This window comes from Neovison vison, chromosome 11, assembly GCF_020171115.1.
Source record: "Neovison vison isolate M4711 chromosome 11, ASM_NN_V1, whole genome shotgun sequence".
In the NCBI taxonomy this organism is placed as follows: domain Eukaryota; kingdom Metazoa; phylum Chordata; class Mammalia; order Carnivora; family Mustelidae; genus Neogale; species Neogale vison.
The window spans coordinates 145,363,969-145,382,956 of NC_058101.1; the positions used below are offsets into that span (position 1 = coordinate 145,363,969).

An 18,988-nucleotide genomic window follows, 5' to 3' on the forward strand; every position below is an offset into this window, starting at 1 on the left:
CTCTGACTGGGTAAGGGAGGACTTCTGGAAGGGGATAAAACAGACCTGAGCCCAAAACAGGGCACTGGAGCTCTTCAGGCAAAGAATAAGAGTAACAAGGAGGGGAAAACGGAAATCTCAGGGCATAGAGCTGCAAGCAATCTGGTGTCACTAACACAGCTGAAGAGATCCAATGGGCTCCGCTCGCCATCAGAGTAGGACATAGGAAATGCCCTGTGAATGCTAGATGTGGGCATTAATAACATGGACATGTGAAGGCTTTTTGAAATGTGAGCCCTAAAACTCCAGACGGTGGAGTAAATGTCCTTTAAAAAGACCAGGCCACAAAGATTACACATGAGCAATTGTAGGTCATTAAGTGTGTCCTTCACTTGGAGAATTAATTTGATGCAATATCTGACTCCCAAGGTCTAACACTGGTGTAGGAAAAGAATATGAGGGATTTCTGTCTTACTGTTTGCAGGTTAACAAAGAAATTTCCAGAATAAGGAAAGGAGTACCTGTTTTTTCCAATTTTCCAATATCTAATTTTTTCATTAAATGTTTTGATTGAAATGTTATTAAATTTAAAATTATCTCTTTTTTTTCCTTTAAAAAAACCTGGTTATGTAACTTCTGAACTGAACGTTAAGTATTCTGTTCAAGAACAAAATAACAGAGTGGCGACTAAATGCTTCAGTAAGGCAATGTTGGTTGAGCAATGAGGATTGTTTTCTTCTTTTTCTCAAAATAGACTGGAGACTCCTTGGAATCTCTCAGTTCCTTTTATAAATTTCACAGAAGTATTATATAATATTTGTTAGTAATGAGTGTTACTAAAATGTTCTAAGGCCAAAATATGACTCTTCTTCCCCAGTGAAAAATGAATACCGAGTCAAGGACTACTCCTAAAACCCTAAAGGAAATTACTATGAAAACAGTACCCCAATTTGAAAGAGACAACTGAAGTAACAATTCAAAAGTGTTCAAATACTAGTAGATTAGAAATCAATCAAGTCATTTAAAGAGAAAAAGAAAAAAGAAAACACAGATTGTGATTTTAGAATCCACATATAATCTTATATAACCATATATTTCCCCATAAAATACTTGAACAGGCCACAAAAGGAAGTCATAAAAAGCTGTGACTAATGAGCCTTAGACGGGATTTTGGATAGTCTTGCTTAGAAACAGAATGCATCTACATGAACATAAAACATGTTCATTTACCAGTTGCTTTCACCTTAGGGCAGGAGTCGGCCAACTTGTTCTACGAAAGGCTGGGTTGCAACCACTCAGCTCTGCCATTTGCACAAAAGCAGCTGTAAACAGTCTGTAAGTGAATGAGCAGAGCTAGAGTCCAGCAAAATTATATGTACAAATACAGGAGGCAAGGAGGGCTGGAGCCAGTTAGCCGAACCCTGCCTTAGAGAATCATCTCAAGTATCATGGCCAAAGATGTGCTACTTACTCTCAACCAACTGTATATTTTTTAAATATACATTTACAGTATTTGAAGGGGACCAAGATTTAGGAGGTAAGATTGACTGCTGGATGAGAAAACCACAGTGCAAGTAGCTGCCTGGCTGAAAAGAGGGATTCAAAAGTGATGCTGTAGAATTCAGCTGGGATAAGCAATCTAGTGGTTTCAATACTAACAGGCAACTGTTCAAGTGTAAAACTATCTTTTTTTTTTTTAAAGGCAAGATCTGTTTTTGTATTTTTTTTTTAAAGATTTTATTTAGTTGACAGAAGGAAACAGCAAGAGAGGGAACACAAGCAGGAGTGGGAGAGGGAGAAGCCGGCTTCCCGCTGAGCAGGGAGACAGACGCGGGGGCTCGATCCGAGGACCCTGGGATCATGACCTGAGCTAAAGGCAGACACTTAATGACTGAGCCACCCAGATCCCCCTCAAGTGTAAAACTATCTTAATAATTTATGTGAATTTAATAGCAGGTTTTAATAAGGGCTTTAGTCCCTAAAAATGAGTTAACTGAAGTCAGCGTGAGTCAAAGGAGTCATAAGTTGCCCTAAAAAAGAATGAACACATACACTGGATATGTTCAAAACAAACAAGGCAATCATTCACCTGTGTCCTATCTCAGTAGCATGGGTACTGCGGTTCAAGAGAGATTTTCTAACTGGAGTGAAGCAGGAATGTGCCCAGAATGGTACAACAGTTTAAGAAGAAAACCAGAGGTATTGGAATTGGTCTAATGGGGAAACACTATAGATCAGATTCTGGGATTGCCATCAAGAGGAGCTCAGTAAGACCTGCACTGAGAGACAGCTGGCCTGGGAGACCTCTGGGGTCTTAACCAGCTCCAGGATTCTGTGGGAGTTCAGAGAAGCAGAAGCACAAGCTACATCTCAATGTTGAATGGCCAATCACAGAATCCATTAACACTTCACAATTCAAAGTAAAAGAACAGGAGTATTTTGTAACGGCCTGGGGAATTAAAAGTTTTCCAACTATTCAAGTCTGAAATCCCTTTTATTAGGTACCTGGAGGTGAGAACTTAAATGTCTAAAAAGAAAAGGAAAGGTAGGGCAGTATCTCTGCCTGTCTCCATAGTTGAAGCAGTCACCAGGAAAACTGTTGACAAGGGACGGCTGACAAACACAAAATCAGACTCTGCTTTGGAGAGAAACTCTGCTGCTGCTTTGAGTTTCCCCATTTGAGATCGAAGGCTAAGTTCCGATTCTAAATCTAAAGAAAATGGGGCCTGGGCCTAGAAACCCATATTCAGAAAAAAGGCGAAACTACATTGTATGAGATCTTTAGTAACATTTTTTTCACGCCTCAGTCTCGATAAAACAGTGAATAAGTCCATGTAAGTACTAAACCATGCCTTTCTAATCACTCGGTACTAACAAGGATAGACTGAATCTAATGAAACAGAAGGAATTATGTCTGTTCCCCATGGCTCTTGTTATTTTAAGCCTGGATTCCAAGTGTTCTTGACCCCAGAGGAATGCATAATCTGAGAGCAAAGGAGAATTTCCATTATTTTCTCCCATGACCTTCCAGATACTTCCCATTTCATTAAAGGGAAAACTCTACTTTCCAACTCCCCTATCAAGAATAGCAGCAAGAAACCATGTATCAAAGATATGTTTCTTACTTTGTTCTTGAAACAGAACCTCAAGAAAGGGTGTCAAGGAACTATTATATATATCTGAACATAAGAAACATTCTTCCCAAAATTGTCTCTCAGGGAAAAAAAGGACTTAACCCTATATAAGAATTCTTACAGTCTCCTTAAAGAGTGTGCTTTCCATTATTTTGATCAACAAAGAACTCTTAGAGGAATCTTAGCCTTAAACACCCCCCCCCCCGCCTCCATTCCACCACCACACCTAGTTTCAGATCACAAAAGTGTCTGGGTCACAAAAACAAGAGGAAGCTAAGAAATTTAAGAGACGTAGTTATTCTGGAGAAAACCTCAAATTATAAGAGTTCTGTGCTTTTGTAAAGACCACTTTAAAAGAAATAAGAGTGATTAAGTCATGAAAATACATCTGTATTACAAAATCTGTAAAAGAGACTGTCCAAATGTGCTACAGATGAGCACCTGTAGCTTAAGATAAAATGTCCAATGAAAGCATCAGAAAGGAATTTTTTTAAAGGTGCCATATCTCAAAGAACTCAGACAAGTGTGGCCATGAAACACTCTGGATAGGTATGCCCAAAAAAAAAAAAAAAAAAAATCAGAATATATCAGTGATAAACATACTAACATAAAAGGGATCAAGACTTGGAATAACTTTTTTATGAAGTGGGGAAAAAAATTTTAAAGTATACATCAATAATTTGATTTTAGGGACACCAGGGTGGCTCAGTCACCTTCAGCTCAGGTCATGATCCCAGGGTCCTGGGACAGAGTCCTGTGTCAGACTCCTGGCTTCTTCCTTTGCCCCTCCCCCTACTCATGTGTACACATGTGCACACTTTCTCTCTGACAAATAAATAAATGTTTTTGAAAATTTGATTTTAAAATACTGCCACATATATAATCAACTACATGAAAGTAGGCATATGATTATCTAGTAGACAAACATAGGCATATTTACAAGTGTGTCCATTTGAGCCATCCCAAAACATTTTTTGTTTAATCTTCTCACAGGAAAACAGTGTTGCCATACAATCAGGCATAAACATTATAGGTAGTGCATATCTGCCCTTTGGGATACACAACACTTAAAACACCTTCCTATGTTTGAGAATTCTACCAAATGAGGAACAGTCCACCTTCCACTATAAAAGCTGGAAATGACAGACTCTTGTTTTCCCAGCCACCTGGTAGTGAGGTCGTGGGACCTGGCCAGAGTTCCACTAATGAGATGCTCCCACCCCAGACTTGGATTTGGAAGCTAGAACTTCAAGAAACTAGTGACCAGAGATTCTGGTGGGTGGCAGCGCCATCGTTTCCAGAAGGAGCTGCTCCACAATCACCAGCAGGGGCAGCGGTGCTGTTGGGACATGCCATGTTGTGCACACCCTGCAGCAAACAGTACTGACATTCTTCTCCAAACTGGGTTCTACAAGTGCAACTCCGGCCATCATTCCTGGTTCCCAGAACCAGATAAAGATCCTGCAAGCTACCATGTATGATTTTTTAAGATTTTATTTATTTATTCATGAGAGAGAGAGAGGCAGGCAGAAGGAAGGCAGGCTCTCTGAGGAGCAGGGAGCCAGATGCAGGGCTCAATCCCAGGACCCTGGGATCATGACCTGAGCTGAAGGCAGACGCTTAACTGACTGAGCCACCCAGGTGCACTACCAAGTATTCTTTAAATTAATTCCCATTCTGTTCAGAAGACTTAGAGCTTGCAACTGAGAATCTAGACTAACAGAGCATTGGCATTTGTTTAAATTGCAGACCTTTCAACAATTGTCAAAATGCAGCACTATCACTTCAATTCTTAAATAAGTTTTTTAACCTGATTAAACCAGATCGTTTTTGATGAATTAGATTACTTCCCATCCACACTCACCCTTTGCAATCTCTCTTTTTCTCCATCTAGCCAGTCTCTCCCTGGACTGAGCCTTCCCCCATCAACCTAGACTTGGGTCCTAATAGGAAAATTAAAATGCACAATAAAGCCCTCCTATTTTTCTAGGAGCTAAAATAATAAAGAGAAAGAAGGTAAAAGACTCTGATGCTAAGAAGAAATGAAAACATTTAATTGGTCGTTCTATGAGAGCCTTGTCACAGTGACAAGAGGCCAATATTCTCTCATTTGGGCTTGGTCCTAATCACCAGTACTGGTTCTAGACCAGAGTAAAAAAGCAATTCTCTTTTGTTACCTGAATATTCTCAACTTTAAAAAAAGAGTAACAGTTGCTCTACCTACTTAACACAGTTAAGTGTTTAAAAAAAAAAAAAAAAGGAAGGGAATGCCACACTAGAAGCAATTTTAACTTACAAACAAATCCCTGGATGTTATTTTATTTATGAGCACAGCTCAAGCTAAACTAATCCTTCTGGTGGAAACAAAATTAAATTTTAGAGCAGTGGTAGCTCAAATTACCAACTCAACTTGGTGAGAATCTTAAACCCCCATACGAAGGTCTAATTGGGACATAGGTACAGAGGTGCAATAAATTAATTCTATAGAGTTTAAACCTGAAAATTAAGAACCAATTATTGGGAAATAGTTTCTTGAATGCCAGATTCTTCTAGGCCACAGCAGTCCCATTTAACAGGCTAGAAATTATAATTAATAAAATATACATTCTAATTTCACCAGATCAGTCACCACATCTTTGCTTTCCGAAAGTCCAAGAATAAAAAGTTGCTAGAGTTTTTGACTACTTTCAATCCTGAACTCTAAACAGAGCCTAACAAAACCAGAGGATTTGAGCTGAAGTTCTGACAATTTCTTTTCTCTGGCTTACCTCCCTGAATATTTGGCCATAATCTTTCCCTCAAAAAAGCTAAGCCATTACATCACAAAAGTTTAAGCTTCCCTTAATGTCTCTTTTCTACAAACAAATATCTTCGTGTTTATTTGAAAGGAAAAATAAAAAGGAAGCCCTGCATCAGTTTTGAAAGCCATTCGTTAAAGGTTGCAATTTTACTCCAATTATTTAAATCAAATAGACTCTAACAATAAAGTTTTTTTATTATTCTTAAGAAAAACTGAGAATCTTCAAAGACTGGGTATATTATGAATAAATTAACCTAATAAGGACATTAAATAAGAGAGTTAACCTTGATCTTCTTTCCCTCTGTGCATGAGGGACAATAAGGATCTAGCTTCTTCTTTTTTTTTTTTTTTTTAAATAAATACCCAGCCAGAACAATCTGAGAAACAATAAAACTCCACAAAAGTGAGGGAAAGAGGAGCCTGACAGAAAGCTGCAAAAGTATCACAAGAGAATTAAAAATTTTATTTTTTAGCTTTAATAAGAGAACATTTCATTTTTTTTTTTAAAGACTTTATTTAGGAGTGCCCGGGTGTCTCAGTGGGTTAAAGCCTCTGCCTTCGGATCAGATCATGATCTTAGGGTCCTGGGATCGAGCCCTACATCGGGCTCTCTGCTCAGTGGAGAGCCAGCTTCCCCTGCTCTCTCTACCTACTTGTGATCTTTGTCAAATAAATGAATAAAATCTTAAAAAAAAAAAAAAGATTGTATTTATTTGACAGAGAAAGAATAAGAGAGAGAACACAAGCAGAGGGAGCAGAGTGGGAGAAGCAGACTCCCCACTGAGTAGGGAGCCTGATGCAGGGCTTGATCCCAAGACCCCAGGATCATGACCTGAGCCGAAGGTGGCTACTTAATGGACTGAGCCACCCAGGGGCCTCCAGAGAATATTTTAATTTCTGAAGTGAACAGTGTAAATCAGAGGCATAGCACCTAATGGAACCTCAAAAATCAGGCCATAAATGATTGAATGAAGGAAATATGAGAAAGACAGAGAGAAGGAGGGGAAGGTGGGGAGACCTGTTCAGAAAAGAACGCCTAAACCCTTGATCAATGGCAAAGAGACTAATCATCAGCCCTTCTGTGCCTGGGCTATCGGAGTGGCCGAGACAGAAAAGGAGTGCAGGAGGCAGAAAGGCTCCCTCTTCCACTAAGCAGTCAGCAGCTGAGTGCCTCATCTCCACAAGGACCTAACATCTTACTGCATCCTCAGGTGCTAGAACATCACCCAGCTCCTAACAGGCATTCAAAAATATTTAGTGTACAAATGAGATAAGATTTGCCTACAAATTTAGAGAACATGAAGAATAGAGTTTCCACAGAAATTCAACACTCCCTGCTGATGGGGACCATAGGAAACATGAATACCTGTGCTGAGGCTCCTCTACACATTATCTCCATTCAAAACCGTCTGTTTGTGTATTAAACCACATCTCTATGAAGCAGACATCACAACCAGATGAAAAATGCCAGAAATGTATTAGGGGAAGCATCTGTGAGAGAACATGAGGAGGCTGGAAGAGCTGTCAGACAGTGATGCAGGCAGGTCTGACCCCGGGGAAGGAGACAGCGAGGGAAGGAAGGTCAGACGGTTGCGGGGACATGGGTTAGACTGCAAGGCAGTTTAGGGAAAGTTCAGCAAGGTCATCGGGGAGTACTGAGCCAAGGCTTCCTGTCAGAGGATTCCAGGGTCCCCAGGAATGAGCTGCTTTTGTACCCCTGCTGTCTCGGTCACTAGCTGGGGGCAGCCTGTGGGAGGCATGGCCTTCATTCTAATGCAGTGATGGAATCATATAGCCCCTGGGCCCAATGGTCCCTTCGACTCCCTGCAGTGGTAGAACTGAGAGGTGCCTATCTGCCATTGCCCCTAAAGTCCATATTCCTTCCACTACACTATCATGGCCACTGGTATACCCCTGAGCCTCTCGTAATCCCCATCACCAAGGAATTTCTATATTTCATTCAATCCAACATGACACTAATAACAAGACACTCCAGCAGCACCTGGGTGGCTCAGTCAGTTAAGCGTCCAACTCTGGATTTTGGCTCCGGTCATGATCTCAAGGTTGTGAAATTGAGCCCCATGTCAGGCTCTGGGTTGGACGTGGAGCCTACTTAAGATTCTTTCTCTCCTTTTCCCTCTGCACGTCCCCCCACTCATGAGCACTTTCTCTCAAAAAATAAAAATATAATAATATTGACAGTATTTTTCATATACTATTTTGAAATACACTTTTCATATACTTTTCTCCTTTTCATATACTATCATGATCCTTTTCATATCCTTTTCATATACTGCTAATGAAATCTTGACTAAATTGAATACTCAGAACCTTGACATTTATTGAAAGAGCTCTTTGGTAGATTTATATCATGTGTCCCTTTCATGCTCTTCTGAATCACTTTTCATCTCTGTCACCAGTAGCAAGTTTTGCTACATTTTTTTCTCCTCTGTGCCATCAAGAATATTGGAGATACATTACTTCTTTAAGGGCTGCTCCACTATGGTATGGGTCCCAGGATCTTCTACCAAGATGAGAACACCCACTCCTTAGGCATTTATTGATGTTGGCACTTCTTTGACCTAACTAAAAGGCCTTGAAAGGTTTTCAAACATCTATCAGAATTCCTATTTCTTCCTTAAGTGGCCAAGTGGTTTGTTGATTGAAATGTTGGCAGAGGGGATGGTTTACACATGTCCAAACAGGACAGGAGAAATAACAAAATTCACATTTCTTCAAGACTGCTGCCTTACCAATGGAACCATAAGGATACATTTCCATTTCAACCATGTTTAATGGCGGAGAAAAGGTTGGTAAATCTTACCAGGGGCTAAAGGCAAAGAACAATGCCCTTGGGCTACCAGGAGATAGGAGATTCTCTTTTCATCACTGTCACCAACTCGTTTTGTGAAGTGATGTGGATCAAATCACTCCATCTCACTGAGTTCTGGTTTCCCTTCTTTTTCTTTCGGTAAATAAAAAGGTTATCCCTAAGTGTATCCCTAAGAATAAAATCCCTAAGTGCTCTCTCAGCTCTTTGTTTTAGGAGCCAAGGCCATACTTTTGAGTACTTCATAACTGGATCTGACAAAAATAGTCTCTCACGAAACTGTAGATTCAGCTGAACTTAATTCCCATTAATGGAACCACACTCCTCTCCTCTCCATAAGACAATGAAATGAGTGGGCTGGTCACATTCATGTGTCTGTTGTTGGTGTGTGTGTGAGGTTGGTGGGGGGAGGGGGGGAGAGGGGGAGTCCCTGTGTCCTCTTTGCTCTTTCATGTCAGTAGTAACTGGTTTATCAGAAGAGCGGATTCCTCAGAAGCAGAGAGCGAGCCCAAGGACATAAAATATAGGAAACATAAGTTTCAATAGGGAAGTAGAAGCTGATGATGACAAGGCTTCGAAACCACAGATGACTCTGAGTCACCAAGATACGACACCATGTCATGAGCAAGGCCTTCCACGGAAAGGGGTCCACCAAGGAGCCCAATCCTCTTAAAACATCCTCACTCACTTTAGAATTCTGATTTGAGTTAGTTCAGACTATAACCTCTGTAAGATTCTAGGTTCATCAAAATCCAACAGGCAAAAGCTATCTTCCTAGAAAACAGATTTCACAATGACATCTGCATCTGACTGAATTATAGTGAGTTTACAAGGAGGGGGTGGGGGAGAAGGGATTTATATGAAAAAATAATAATAATAATAATGTTGTCAAATTGTAAGGGTCAGTTCCAAGGAGTGAAATTCTTCATAAAGTTAGGTCATTGACAACTTTTCAACTAAACTGAGAAAAGTTTTCACAAATAAGTTCAAGATGGATTTTTCCCCATCTGAATATGCTTTCCATCAGAACTTCATGCAAAAAAAAAAAGTCACTTTAACTGTAAAAGAATTGATTAAAACAGGTTTGATGTACCACATATAATATAACATTTTTAATCAGATGAAACTAAAGGTACAATTTTTCCAATGGCATATGATGCCTTAGGTACTTACCACATTACAAGAACTCATAAGTAATGCTAAACACAAATTAAGTAACACTGAAATTCCTAACAGCAGAAACCTGTTCTATGAAATTAAACTAGATATAGTTCAAAATTCTTTGGAGACGACACATGAAAGCTTAGAGGGTTTTTTTGTTTTTTTTTGTTTTTTTAAATATTTTATTTGTGTATTTGATAGAGAAGTCACAAGTAGGAAGACAGGCAGACAGATGGGTAGGGGGAAGCAGGCTCCCCACTGAGCAGAGAGCCCGAAGCAGGGCTCAATCCCAGGACCCTGAGACCATGACCTGAGCCAAAGGCAGAGGCTCAACCCACTTAGCCACCCAGGCACCCCAAGCTTAGGTTTTTAAAGTCTAGTTTAACCTCCTGGTAAAGAGAAAGTCATCAAAAAGCAATTTACAGCGTTTCTAACTTTCAGACTGCTCTAGCTCCAAGGTTAGGAATGCCAGGGGAGACTTCACTGGCACCCTGAGCCAGTGGTTCCAATTTAAGCATGCTTTACAATAACCTGGAAGGCTCTGAGGGGCTGCACCCCAGCGTTCCTGATTCAGTAGGTCTAGGATGGGGCCCCGGAGTTGGCATGTCCAGCATGCCTTGTGAACCACTGCCCTAGAGTGTACTGATGAAAGGACAGCATGAAAATTCCTCCCAAAAAGCTCATTTTAACCAACATGTTATTTTAACAATATTGTGATACATTTCTGAAAAAAGAAAATAAGAAGTTTGGAGCAAAAGTCTGTATCAAAAACCCTAAAAGATACAGAAATCACTTAAGCACATCACTCTGTGAGACACTTGACCGGATGACAGAACGATGAGAAAGGAGTGAAACAAGTAGGCAACTGCTGAGGAAACACGCCATTGTGTCTTGCCTGGAACCACCTAAACGGTTAACAAAAGCCTTCGGTACATTTCAGCCCAGAGCCTTCTTTAAGGGGACATAATCACCCAGAAAGTGTTCCCTACCCTACTTTTCACAAGAGTGAAATCTGTGGTGTAGAAAAACATGGGAGAGAGAAAAAAGAAAAGGAGGAAGAGGTCCCAGAAGCCTAAAGAGTACGTAAGAGAACTATTTAAAATAGATTAGATGTACTATAAAAATAAGATAAAGCTAAAGACACAATCTTCCCAATGGCATGTAATGCCTGAGATACTTATCACATTTCAAGAACTCGTAAGTAACGCTAAAGACAGATTAAGTAACACCAAAATTCCTAACAGCAACAGGGTCATCTTGCTCAAGGAGGAAAAGGGATGCAGCTGGTGCGTAAGACGCTGTTGGCGCTTCACCCTGCTTGGCAGCCCAGCAGGCGCCCAGCCCCCTCGGGATGAGAGGCAAGTGCCTTTTGTGCACCATCTGGCAAGCTCTGCCTTCTCTCTCCAGGCATCCCCTCTTCCCTGAAGATTTCCTCAACCCCTGGGTCTTTCACAACTGTCCTGATTTTCCTCAATCCTCAGAAACATGTTTAGGAAAAGGACAGAAACAAAAAAGTTATGATCAAAGAACCCATGTAGAGAAGTAAATACAGCACGAAGGGCTTTTAGAAGAGCGTCACACACCCTGCGCCACTATTTTCAAAGTCCTTAAATTCTTGGACAGTTGCCCATCTCAGATAAGGACGCCACGTCCCGCCATGCCAGAGAGAACATCTCCAGAATTCTGGCTGTGAAACACACAGTACTTTCCTTAAAGAACACGCACAGAAGTGAGCTCAGCAATTCTGGCCACAAATAGTACCAAGCTCCCCAAGTCAGGTTACTCACTTACACAGTCAAGGCTAGGAAAATTATCAGTAAAAACTACTCACTTGAAAACACTACCCTGAAAAAGTCAATATTGGCCTTTTAAGGGGCATGACACATCCATTCACAGAAACTGGACTTACATGCAGGGGCTGGGGGAAACACTCTGACTTCCAGACTGGTCTTCTTTCCAGTTCCCTCCCCAAGAAAGTTGGCTTTAATAGCCACAGAGCCAGACACTGGTGGGAAATATGCAAACAGATGCCTCTCTGTTTCCCAAATTCTACTGGTTTTCCTCACAGGGAAGAAACTAGTGCTTCACTTCTATCTTTTCTTACTTGGATAACTCCAGTCTACCTGTCAACTCAAGTATGAAATGGTGTCCCCAACATGCCTTCCCCGAATTCCCCGATAACTCTGTTACCACATAGCATGCTTTGAGCAGTCTCTCCCAATGGACAGCTAACCACATGAAGGTAGAAACTATGCCCTTGTCTTTAAAACACCTAGCACAGTGTTTGGTATGTAGGAAACACACGGTATTTGTTGAACTATTTATATCTAAGCCTATTGAGGGATACAGATCAGTCTCACGTTGTGGGGGAGTGGTGCGGCTCAAAACCAACAAAGAAGAACTTGTTTCTTATTGTTGAGCTTCTAGTCTGATGACTTTATTCCTTTTTTTTTTAATATTTTATTTATTTATTTGACAGAGATCACAAGTAGTCAGAGAGGCAGGCATAGAGAGAGGAGGGAGCAGACTCCCCACAGAGCAGAGAGCCCGATGTGGGGCTTGATCCTAGGATCCTGAGATCATGACCCGAGCCGAAGGCAGAGGCTTTAACCCACTGAGCCACCCAGGTGCCCCTGATGACTTTATTCCTAAAGCCAAGCATCCTATTTTAACATATATTTAAGAAATGGAAAGCTTTATAAAGTTTTCTGACACTGGCCTTTGCCTTCTAAAACACTAGATTTAAAATATTTTTTCACATTTCAAGGACTCAGTCTTAATTATGAATATCTAATTATTATGGTACAACATCACTTAATTTATGACTTCAGAAAATACTACCTGTTTTTGTTTTAAAGTAGGCTCCATGCTCAGCATGGAACCCAAGGTGGGGCCTGAACTCACAACCGGAGACCAAGACCCAAGCTGAAGTCAAGAATCGGACACTTAGCCAACTGAACCACCCAGGTGCCCCTGATTGCTTTTAAAGATTAAGTGACCACTAAGATTTTGTTAAACCTTGGAACCAATTTTAGAATATTTCTACCTCTATTTTACAGCTGTCATTTTGCATTCCTTTTTTTATGTGGCTCTGTACTGCTGGTGTGAAATAACTTTAACATGTGTTTAATGTAGATTTTTCATTATGTCACATAAAAGATGAAAATGAGGTACTGTAATGACAGAACTGATAACCACAGTACTCTTTATCCATTTTTTTTAAGTAGCCACCACACCCAGCATGGAACCCAGTGTGGGGCTTGAACTCATGACCCTTAAGATCAAGAACTGAGCTGAGATCGAGGGTCAGATGCCCAACCAGCTGAGCCACCCAGGCACCCCTATGTGTAGTAATTTTAAGTAAAAAAATAGTTTTTAAAAAGTTCTCACAATACACTGGATCCCATTTAACTACTTAAAGACCTTCCTCATCTCTTTGTCACAATTTGGGGAGGTATGAACTTCTTAAACCACACGAAGGCCCTCCTCTGCTGTCTCTGCTCCACAAACTCCAGCTCAAACACAAGTTCTTCTACAAAGTCCTTCCTAACAAGCACAGACTTAGCTCTTCTCCACTTCATGCAACCCCATCTATACCTGTGTTATCACACATAGTAGAATAGAGGTTTTTTTTTTTTTTTTTAAGGCTTGAGAGGATAAGTAAATACATGATTTTAAAAAGATGTATTTAAGAGAGAGAGAGCATGGGAGTGCAGAGCCTAATGCAGGTCTCAATCTCATGACCCTGAGATCAGGATCTGAGCAGAAACCAAGAGTACATTGGATGCTTAACTAGCTGAACCACCCAGGTGCCCCTTAGTGGAATAGAATTTATTTTATTATGTTTTTAAGATTTTATTTATATTATTTGTCATAGAGAGAGAAGCGAGAGCAAGCACAGGCAGACAGAGTGGCAGGCAGAGGCAGTGGGAGAAGCAGGCTCCCTGCCAAGCAAGGATCCCGATGTGGGACTCGATCCCAGGACGCTGGGATCATGACCTGAGCCAAAGGCAGCCGTTTAACCAACTGAGCCATCCAGGCGTCCCAAGATTTTAATTCACTTTTACCAGCTAATCTCCAAAGCCACACTGAACACTTCCTGACAGAGGTATCTTATCTTATTCAAAGTTTAAGGCTAGTGTCTAATAAACCATCAAGTTTTCTTTACTAAGTGTTCAAAGCTATTTAAAACAAAACAAAGGTAGCCATGACTCGATGCAATTTTCTTGGTTAGAAAAAGTGACACCTGATGATCAAGATTAGACAGAAACACCAAAAGAACAGCAATATGGGTTAAATATCAAACTCTTTTGCTTTTACTATTTTGTTATTAACCCATAACTTAGGAAGTAGTACTATTTTAAGGGTATTTTAAAGTGAATTAAAAAATATCAGGAATCCTTTTCAAAGGAAAAAAAGAGAAAGAAAAACTTACAGATTAAGAGAGACTTAGAAACTTATCAGTCAAGGGGCACCTGGGTGGCTCAATCAGTTAAGCATCTACCATTGGCTCTGGTCATGATCTCAGAGTCCTGGGATCCAGCCAGCGTTTGGCTCCCTGCTCAGTGGGGAGCCTGCTTCTTCCTCTCCCTCTGCCATTCCCCCCTCCCCTCTCGTTCTTTTCTGTCTCTCTCTCAAATTAATAAACTCTTTGAAAAATAAAGAAACTTATCAATCAAATGCAATGTGTTTGGAGGCAGATTCAAACAAACCAACTGCTAAAGGTGGATGTAAATGGGTATCAGAAAAATCTGAATACAGCCTAATTCTGTAATATTAAGAAATTAACTGCTTGTCTTTAAGTGTGTTGAGGATACAATGGAGCAAAAAGAGAATTACCTTTCAGAGCTCTGTAGTAGAGTATTTATGGATGAAACGACAGGATAATGGGATTTCTGTCAAACTCACTGGGACAGGGAGTAAGACATATGGGAGAAATAAGATTGGTTGTGTGGCAACCAACTGAAGCTAAATATTGAGCACACATAGTTTAATTATATTTTTCTCTCTACTTCTTTTTTTTTAAAGACTTTATTTATTTGTCAGAGAGAGGGGGAGAGAGAGCAAGCATAGGCAGACAGAATGGCTGGCAGAGGCAGAGGGAGAAGCAGGCTCCCTGCCGAGCAAGGAGCCCAATGTGGAACTCGATCCCAGGACGCTGGGATCATGACCTGAGCTGAAGGCAGCTGCTTAACCAACTGAGCCATCCAGGCGTCCCTTTCTCTCTACTTTTCATGCATGCTCAAAGTTTTCCAAACTGAAAAGCTTAAGAAAAAAAGAAAGAAAAAGGCATTAGGTGTCTTAATTCTATGGTTGGTCATAGCTTCTCCCTCCTACCCCCACACCCCAAACTGCTTTCTGGCTTTGAAGAGTTTAGGGCTATGCAGCAAGAGTTGCTGTTCCCCCAAATGGGTGGTAACATACTGTCCCATCCCTCCCTGAGGTTCATGACCTTGTGCAGACAACATCCTATTCCTACTTCCACCCTGTACTGGAAACCCAGCCCCACCATGCTCACCCGATCTAAGAGACCCCATCAACCCCCATCATGGGTGAAGACTAAATCAAGATGCCAGTTACAAATAGCTCTGAGAACCATGCTTGTCTGATAGAGATCAGAAAGCCTGGAGCTGGGGCACCTGGGTGGCTCAGTGGGTTAAGCCGCTGCCTTCGGCTCGGGTCATGATCTCAGGGTCCTGGGATCGAGTCCCACATCGGGCTCTCTGCTCAGCAGGGAGCCTGCTTCCCTCTCTCTCTCTCTGCCTGCCTCTCCATCAACTTGTGATTTCTCTCTGACAAATAAATAAATAAAATCTTTAAAAAAAAAAAAAACAGAAAGCCTGGAGCTAAGACCACGTTCATCTCAAGGAACATGAGACAAAAACAGAACATCAAGACAGGAAGTAGTCACACAATATTTCAGTGGAGCTAAAATCCGGCACCAGTCTTCCCAGAACCCTCTTCCTTTTAACGCCAGGACGCCTCTCACAGTTCTCGGCACCTCCCCTCACCACCCCAGATAAAATAACACCCCGCCCCACTCCCTGACTCTAACTACTAACCCTACATTATTTCGTTCTGTAGGACTTAACACTGCCTGACCTATATTATATGCTTATTTATCACCTCCCCTTCCCAGGATACAACTTTCATGAGGGACCTTGCTCAGTTTGCCTCTGTGTGCTCAGATTCTAAACAGTAACTGGAACACAGAAGCAGATCAAATGTGCATGTGCAGAATGCTGAGGATCCCAGAAGTACAATTAAGTATCAAGGAGGGCTAAGAACAAAAAAGCCGATACCTATACAGATAAACTAAGACCACACCCACATCCACTTTGTGTTGTAGACAGGTAATGTCATAGCACAATTTTTATTCACTATCACATTTAGACTTTCCTAAACTGCTAAAAATCAATGACTTGGGTTCACACAAATAATCACTGAATAGGTCAGTTTGTGCCCAAAAAACCTAACGGGACCACAGTACCTTCACGTGCCCTCTACAATATTTACCATACATGGACGTTACGTCAGGAAGTAAGGTACAGTGCAAATGTACTAGGGCTTTTAGAGGCCATATGTCCCCATCACTTTTATTTATTTTTTTTTTAAGATTTTATTTATTTGACAGACTGAGATCACAAGTAGGCCAAGAGGGAGGAGAAAGCAATCTCCCCACTGAGCTGAGAGCCCGATGCCGGGCTCGATCCCAGGACCCTAAGATCATGACCTGAGCTGAGGGCAGAGGCCTAACCCACTGAACCACCCAGGTGCCCCTCCCCATCATTTTTAAATAAAAAAAACAATACTCTCCCACTTCTTCTTCCTCTCCTGCCACTCAACCAGACGGAAATCCCACCACCACCACCCCCGGCAAGATTAATTACTGCAACAACTAGGAAGCTGACCAAAATGGCGGGTGGTTCAGAGTGCCTGTCTCTACACCTCAGCTGCCGTGTGATCTCGGGCAAGGCACGACCCTTCGGTTTCCTCAATGGCAAAATAGGGGCAATAACAGAATCTATATCACAGGGTTTACTCGAGGATTAGATGACATACTAAATTCACAGCTTAAGCCAGTACCAGTCAGAGTGAAGGCTATCTTGGCTATCACAATCAGTATTATTATTACAACCACATCTGAACCTACTCATACACTTACACTTGAACATAATTCTAGCTAGTACTCATTCTCAAGGACACAGAAAAAATAGTTGTCACTTTTTAAAGTCTAAACACCGGTGAGAATAGATAGTATATAATAATCTGGGGGCAATTCGACTATGAATCTTTATTGAATAACAGGTATTAGGAGGGATGTTTTTAAGAATGGTGAGAAAAGGGGAGCCTGGGTGGCTCCGTGGATTAAAGCCTCTGCTTTTGGCTCAGGTCATGATCCCGGGGTCCTAGGATCAAGCCCCGCATCGGGCTCTCAGCTCAGCGGGGAGCCTGCTTCCTCCTCTCTCTCTGCCTGCCTCTCTGCCTACTTGTGATCTGTCAAATAAATAAATAAAATCTTCAAAAAAAAATGGTGAGAAAATATGATTCAATACCCTCCAAATCTGTTGCTGAGTGTTTGTTAAATGAAATCACCCCCTCAGTGCACTCAGCATAGCATCAGGCATGTGGAGAGAGCTAGTATGATGAACTACCATGACCACAAATCTCAAGGCAAAGTGGGATTCTGAAGACTACCAGGCCCAAATTCTCCCCCATCACACAACATAAAAATCTGCAAAACTACGAGTCAGGCTCCAACATCGCTCTGCTCTCCCTCTGTCTCTACATAAGCTTTTCTGCCTTCATCTTCTGGGTACATGAATGTTCTGCCTGAGACTCAATTTCAACAAAAGGGCTCCACTGCTAACAAAAATCTAGAAAGCACTGCTATAGTCCAAACCACTATTTCATGGATAAAGAAACGGCCTTGTTCTAGAAGTCCCACAACTTGTCCAAGACCTTACTGCAGTCAGCACCACTGTGAAACTAGAAATCCAGGCTCCTGAATTGTCATCCAGGGCTCTTTCCACTATTAAGTTTTACTTCATCTGGAGATAAATGCATCAAAACTTCCACCAGAGGGACGCCTGGGTGGCTCAGTTGGTTAAACATCTGACTTCTGATTTTAGCTCAGGTCATGATCTCAGGGTCCTGGGACAGAGCCCCCAACTGTCATAGTCAGGCTCCACACTCTGCAGGGAGTTCTGTTTCCCCTTCTGTTCCTCCCCCTGCTCACTCTCTCAAATAAATAAATAAGGTCTTAAAAAACTTCTATCAGAACCAGCTTCTAAACCCAGATTTTCCCTGCTTAAAGTTGAATTTACTAATTTATATCCCACAACTCACCATAATTTCTCTCTGCTCTTCCAGATTCTTCAAAAAATTAGAAAATTCACGTAAGGAAGCATCTACAAAAAGAAAGTTATGATTATTTGGTGGCCAAAGCAAAGGAAGGCAAACCATAAACCTCACCTTTACATACCTATGCAGCGTTCATCATCTGTCTCTGCATCACCAATAAACTCAAATTTAAAGTCTCTTAGTGAATGTGCAAACTTCCGCTGGGCTGCTGAAAGACCTAGAAAGAAAAAGTTTATGGTTACCTGAGCTTTGTTTTAAGTCTAGATTTAGAAGAAATGTATTCCTCCTAAGATCACCGGAGCTGTAGAGCTCTCCACCCAATCTATGAGGTGGCACAACCTAACTCCTTTGCCAAGGCCCATTGCCCTCAACCTGGCACGCTCTGGGATGCTTCTGTCTTTGCTTCTTGACTCTGGCACAGAACAGGTGCTGAAGAAATGTTTACTCCCTCCCCCACCCTCTTCCTCCTCAGAGATGTGACTGCTCCACATTGTTCCCATTTCCCAAAGCTCTTTCCCTATTGCTGCGCACTCAGGTCACAACTTGCCCAATTCAAAAGTTCACGCTATGATTAGGAACACACACACCTGACGGTTTCTCCCAGGGCTGTATGAGAACTGGCTGGATGCCAGGGTTTCAAATATAAAAGTATCAAAGCTCAAAGTCAGCCAGTCAGATGCCCTTAACTGACTGGCAAACTCCAGCAAGAGAAACCCAGGA

General features: G+C 41.5%; 1 protein-coding gene across 1 annotated transcript in view; it reads right to left on the minus strand.

The window, feature by feature from the left end:
- The window catches only part of ARHGAP10 (Rho GTPase activating protein 10), a 324,116-nt gene that overhangs the window by 219,158 nt on the left and 85,970 nt on the right, over positions 1-18,988 (minus strand). The window contains exons 2-3 of the mRNA XM_044224902.1: positions 18,390-18,485; positions 18,254-18,315 (exon numbers count right to left, since the gene is read on the minus strand). Coding sequence (XP_044080837.1) covers positions 18,254-18,315; positions 18,390-18,485 — 158 coding nt within the window. The remainder of the gene's footprint in view (positions 1-18,253; positions 18,316-18,389; positions 18,486-18,988) is intronic.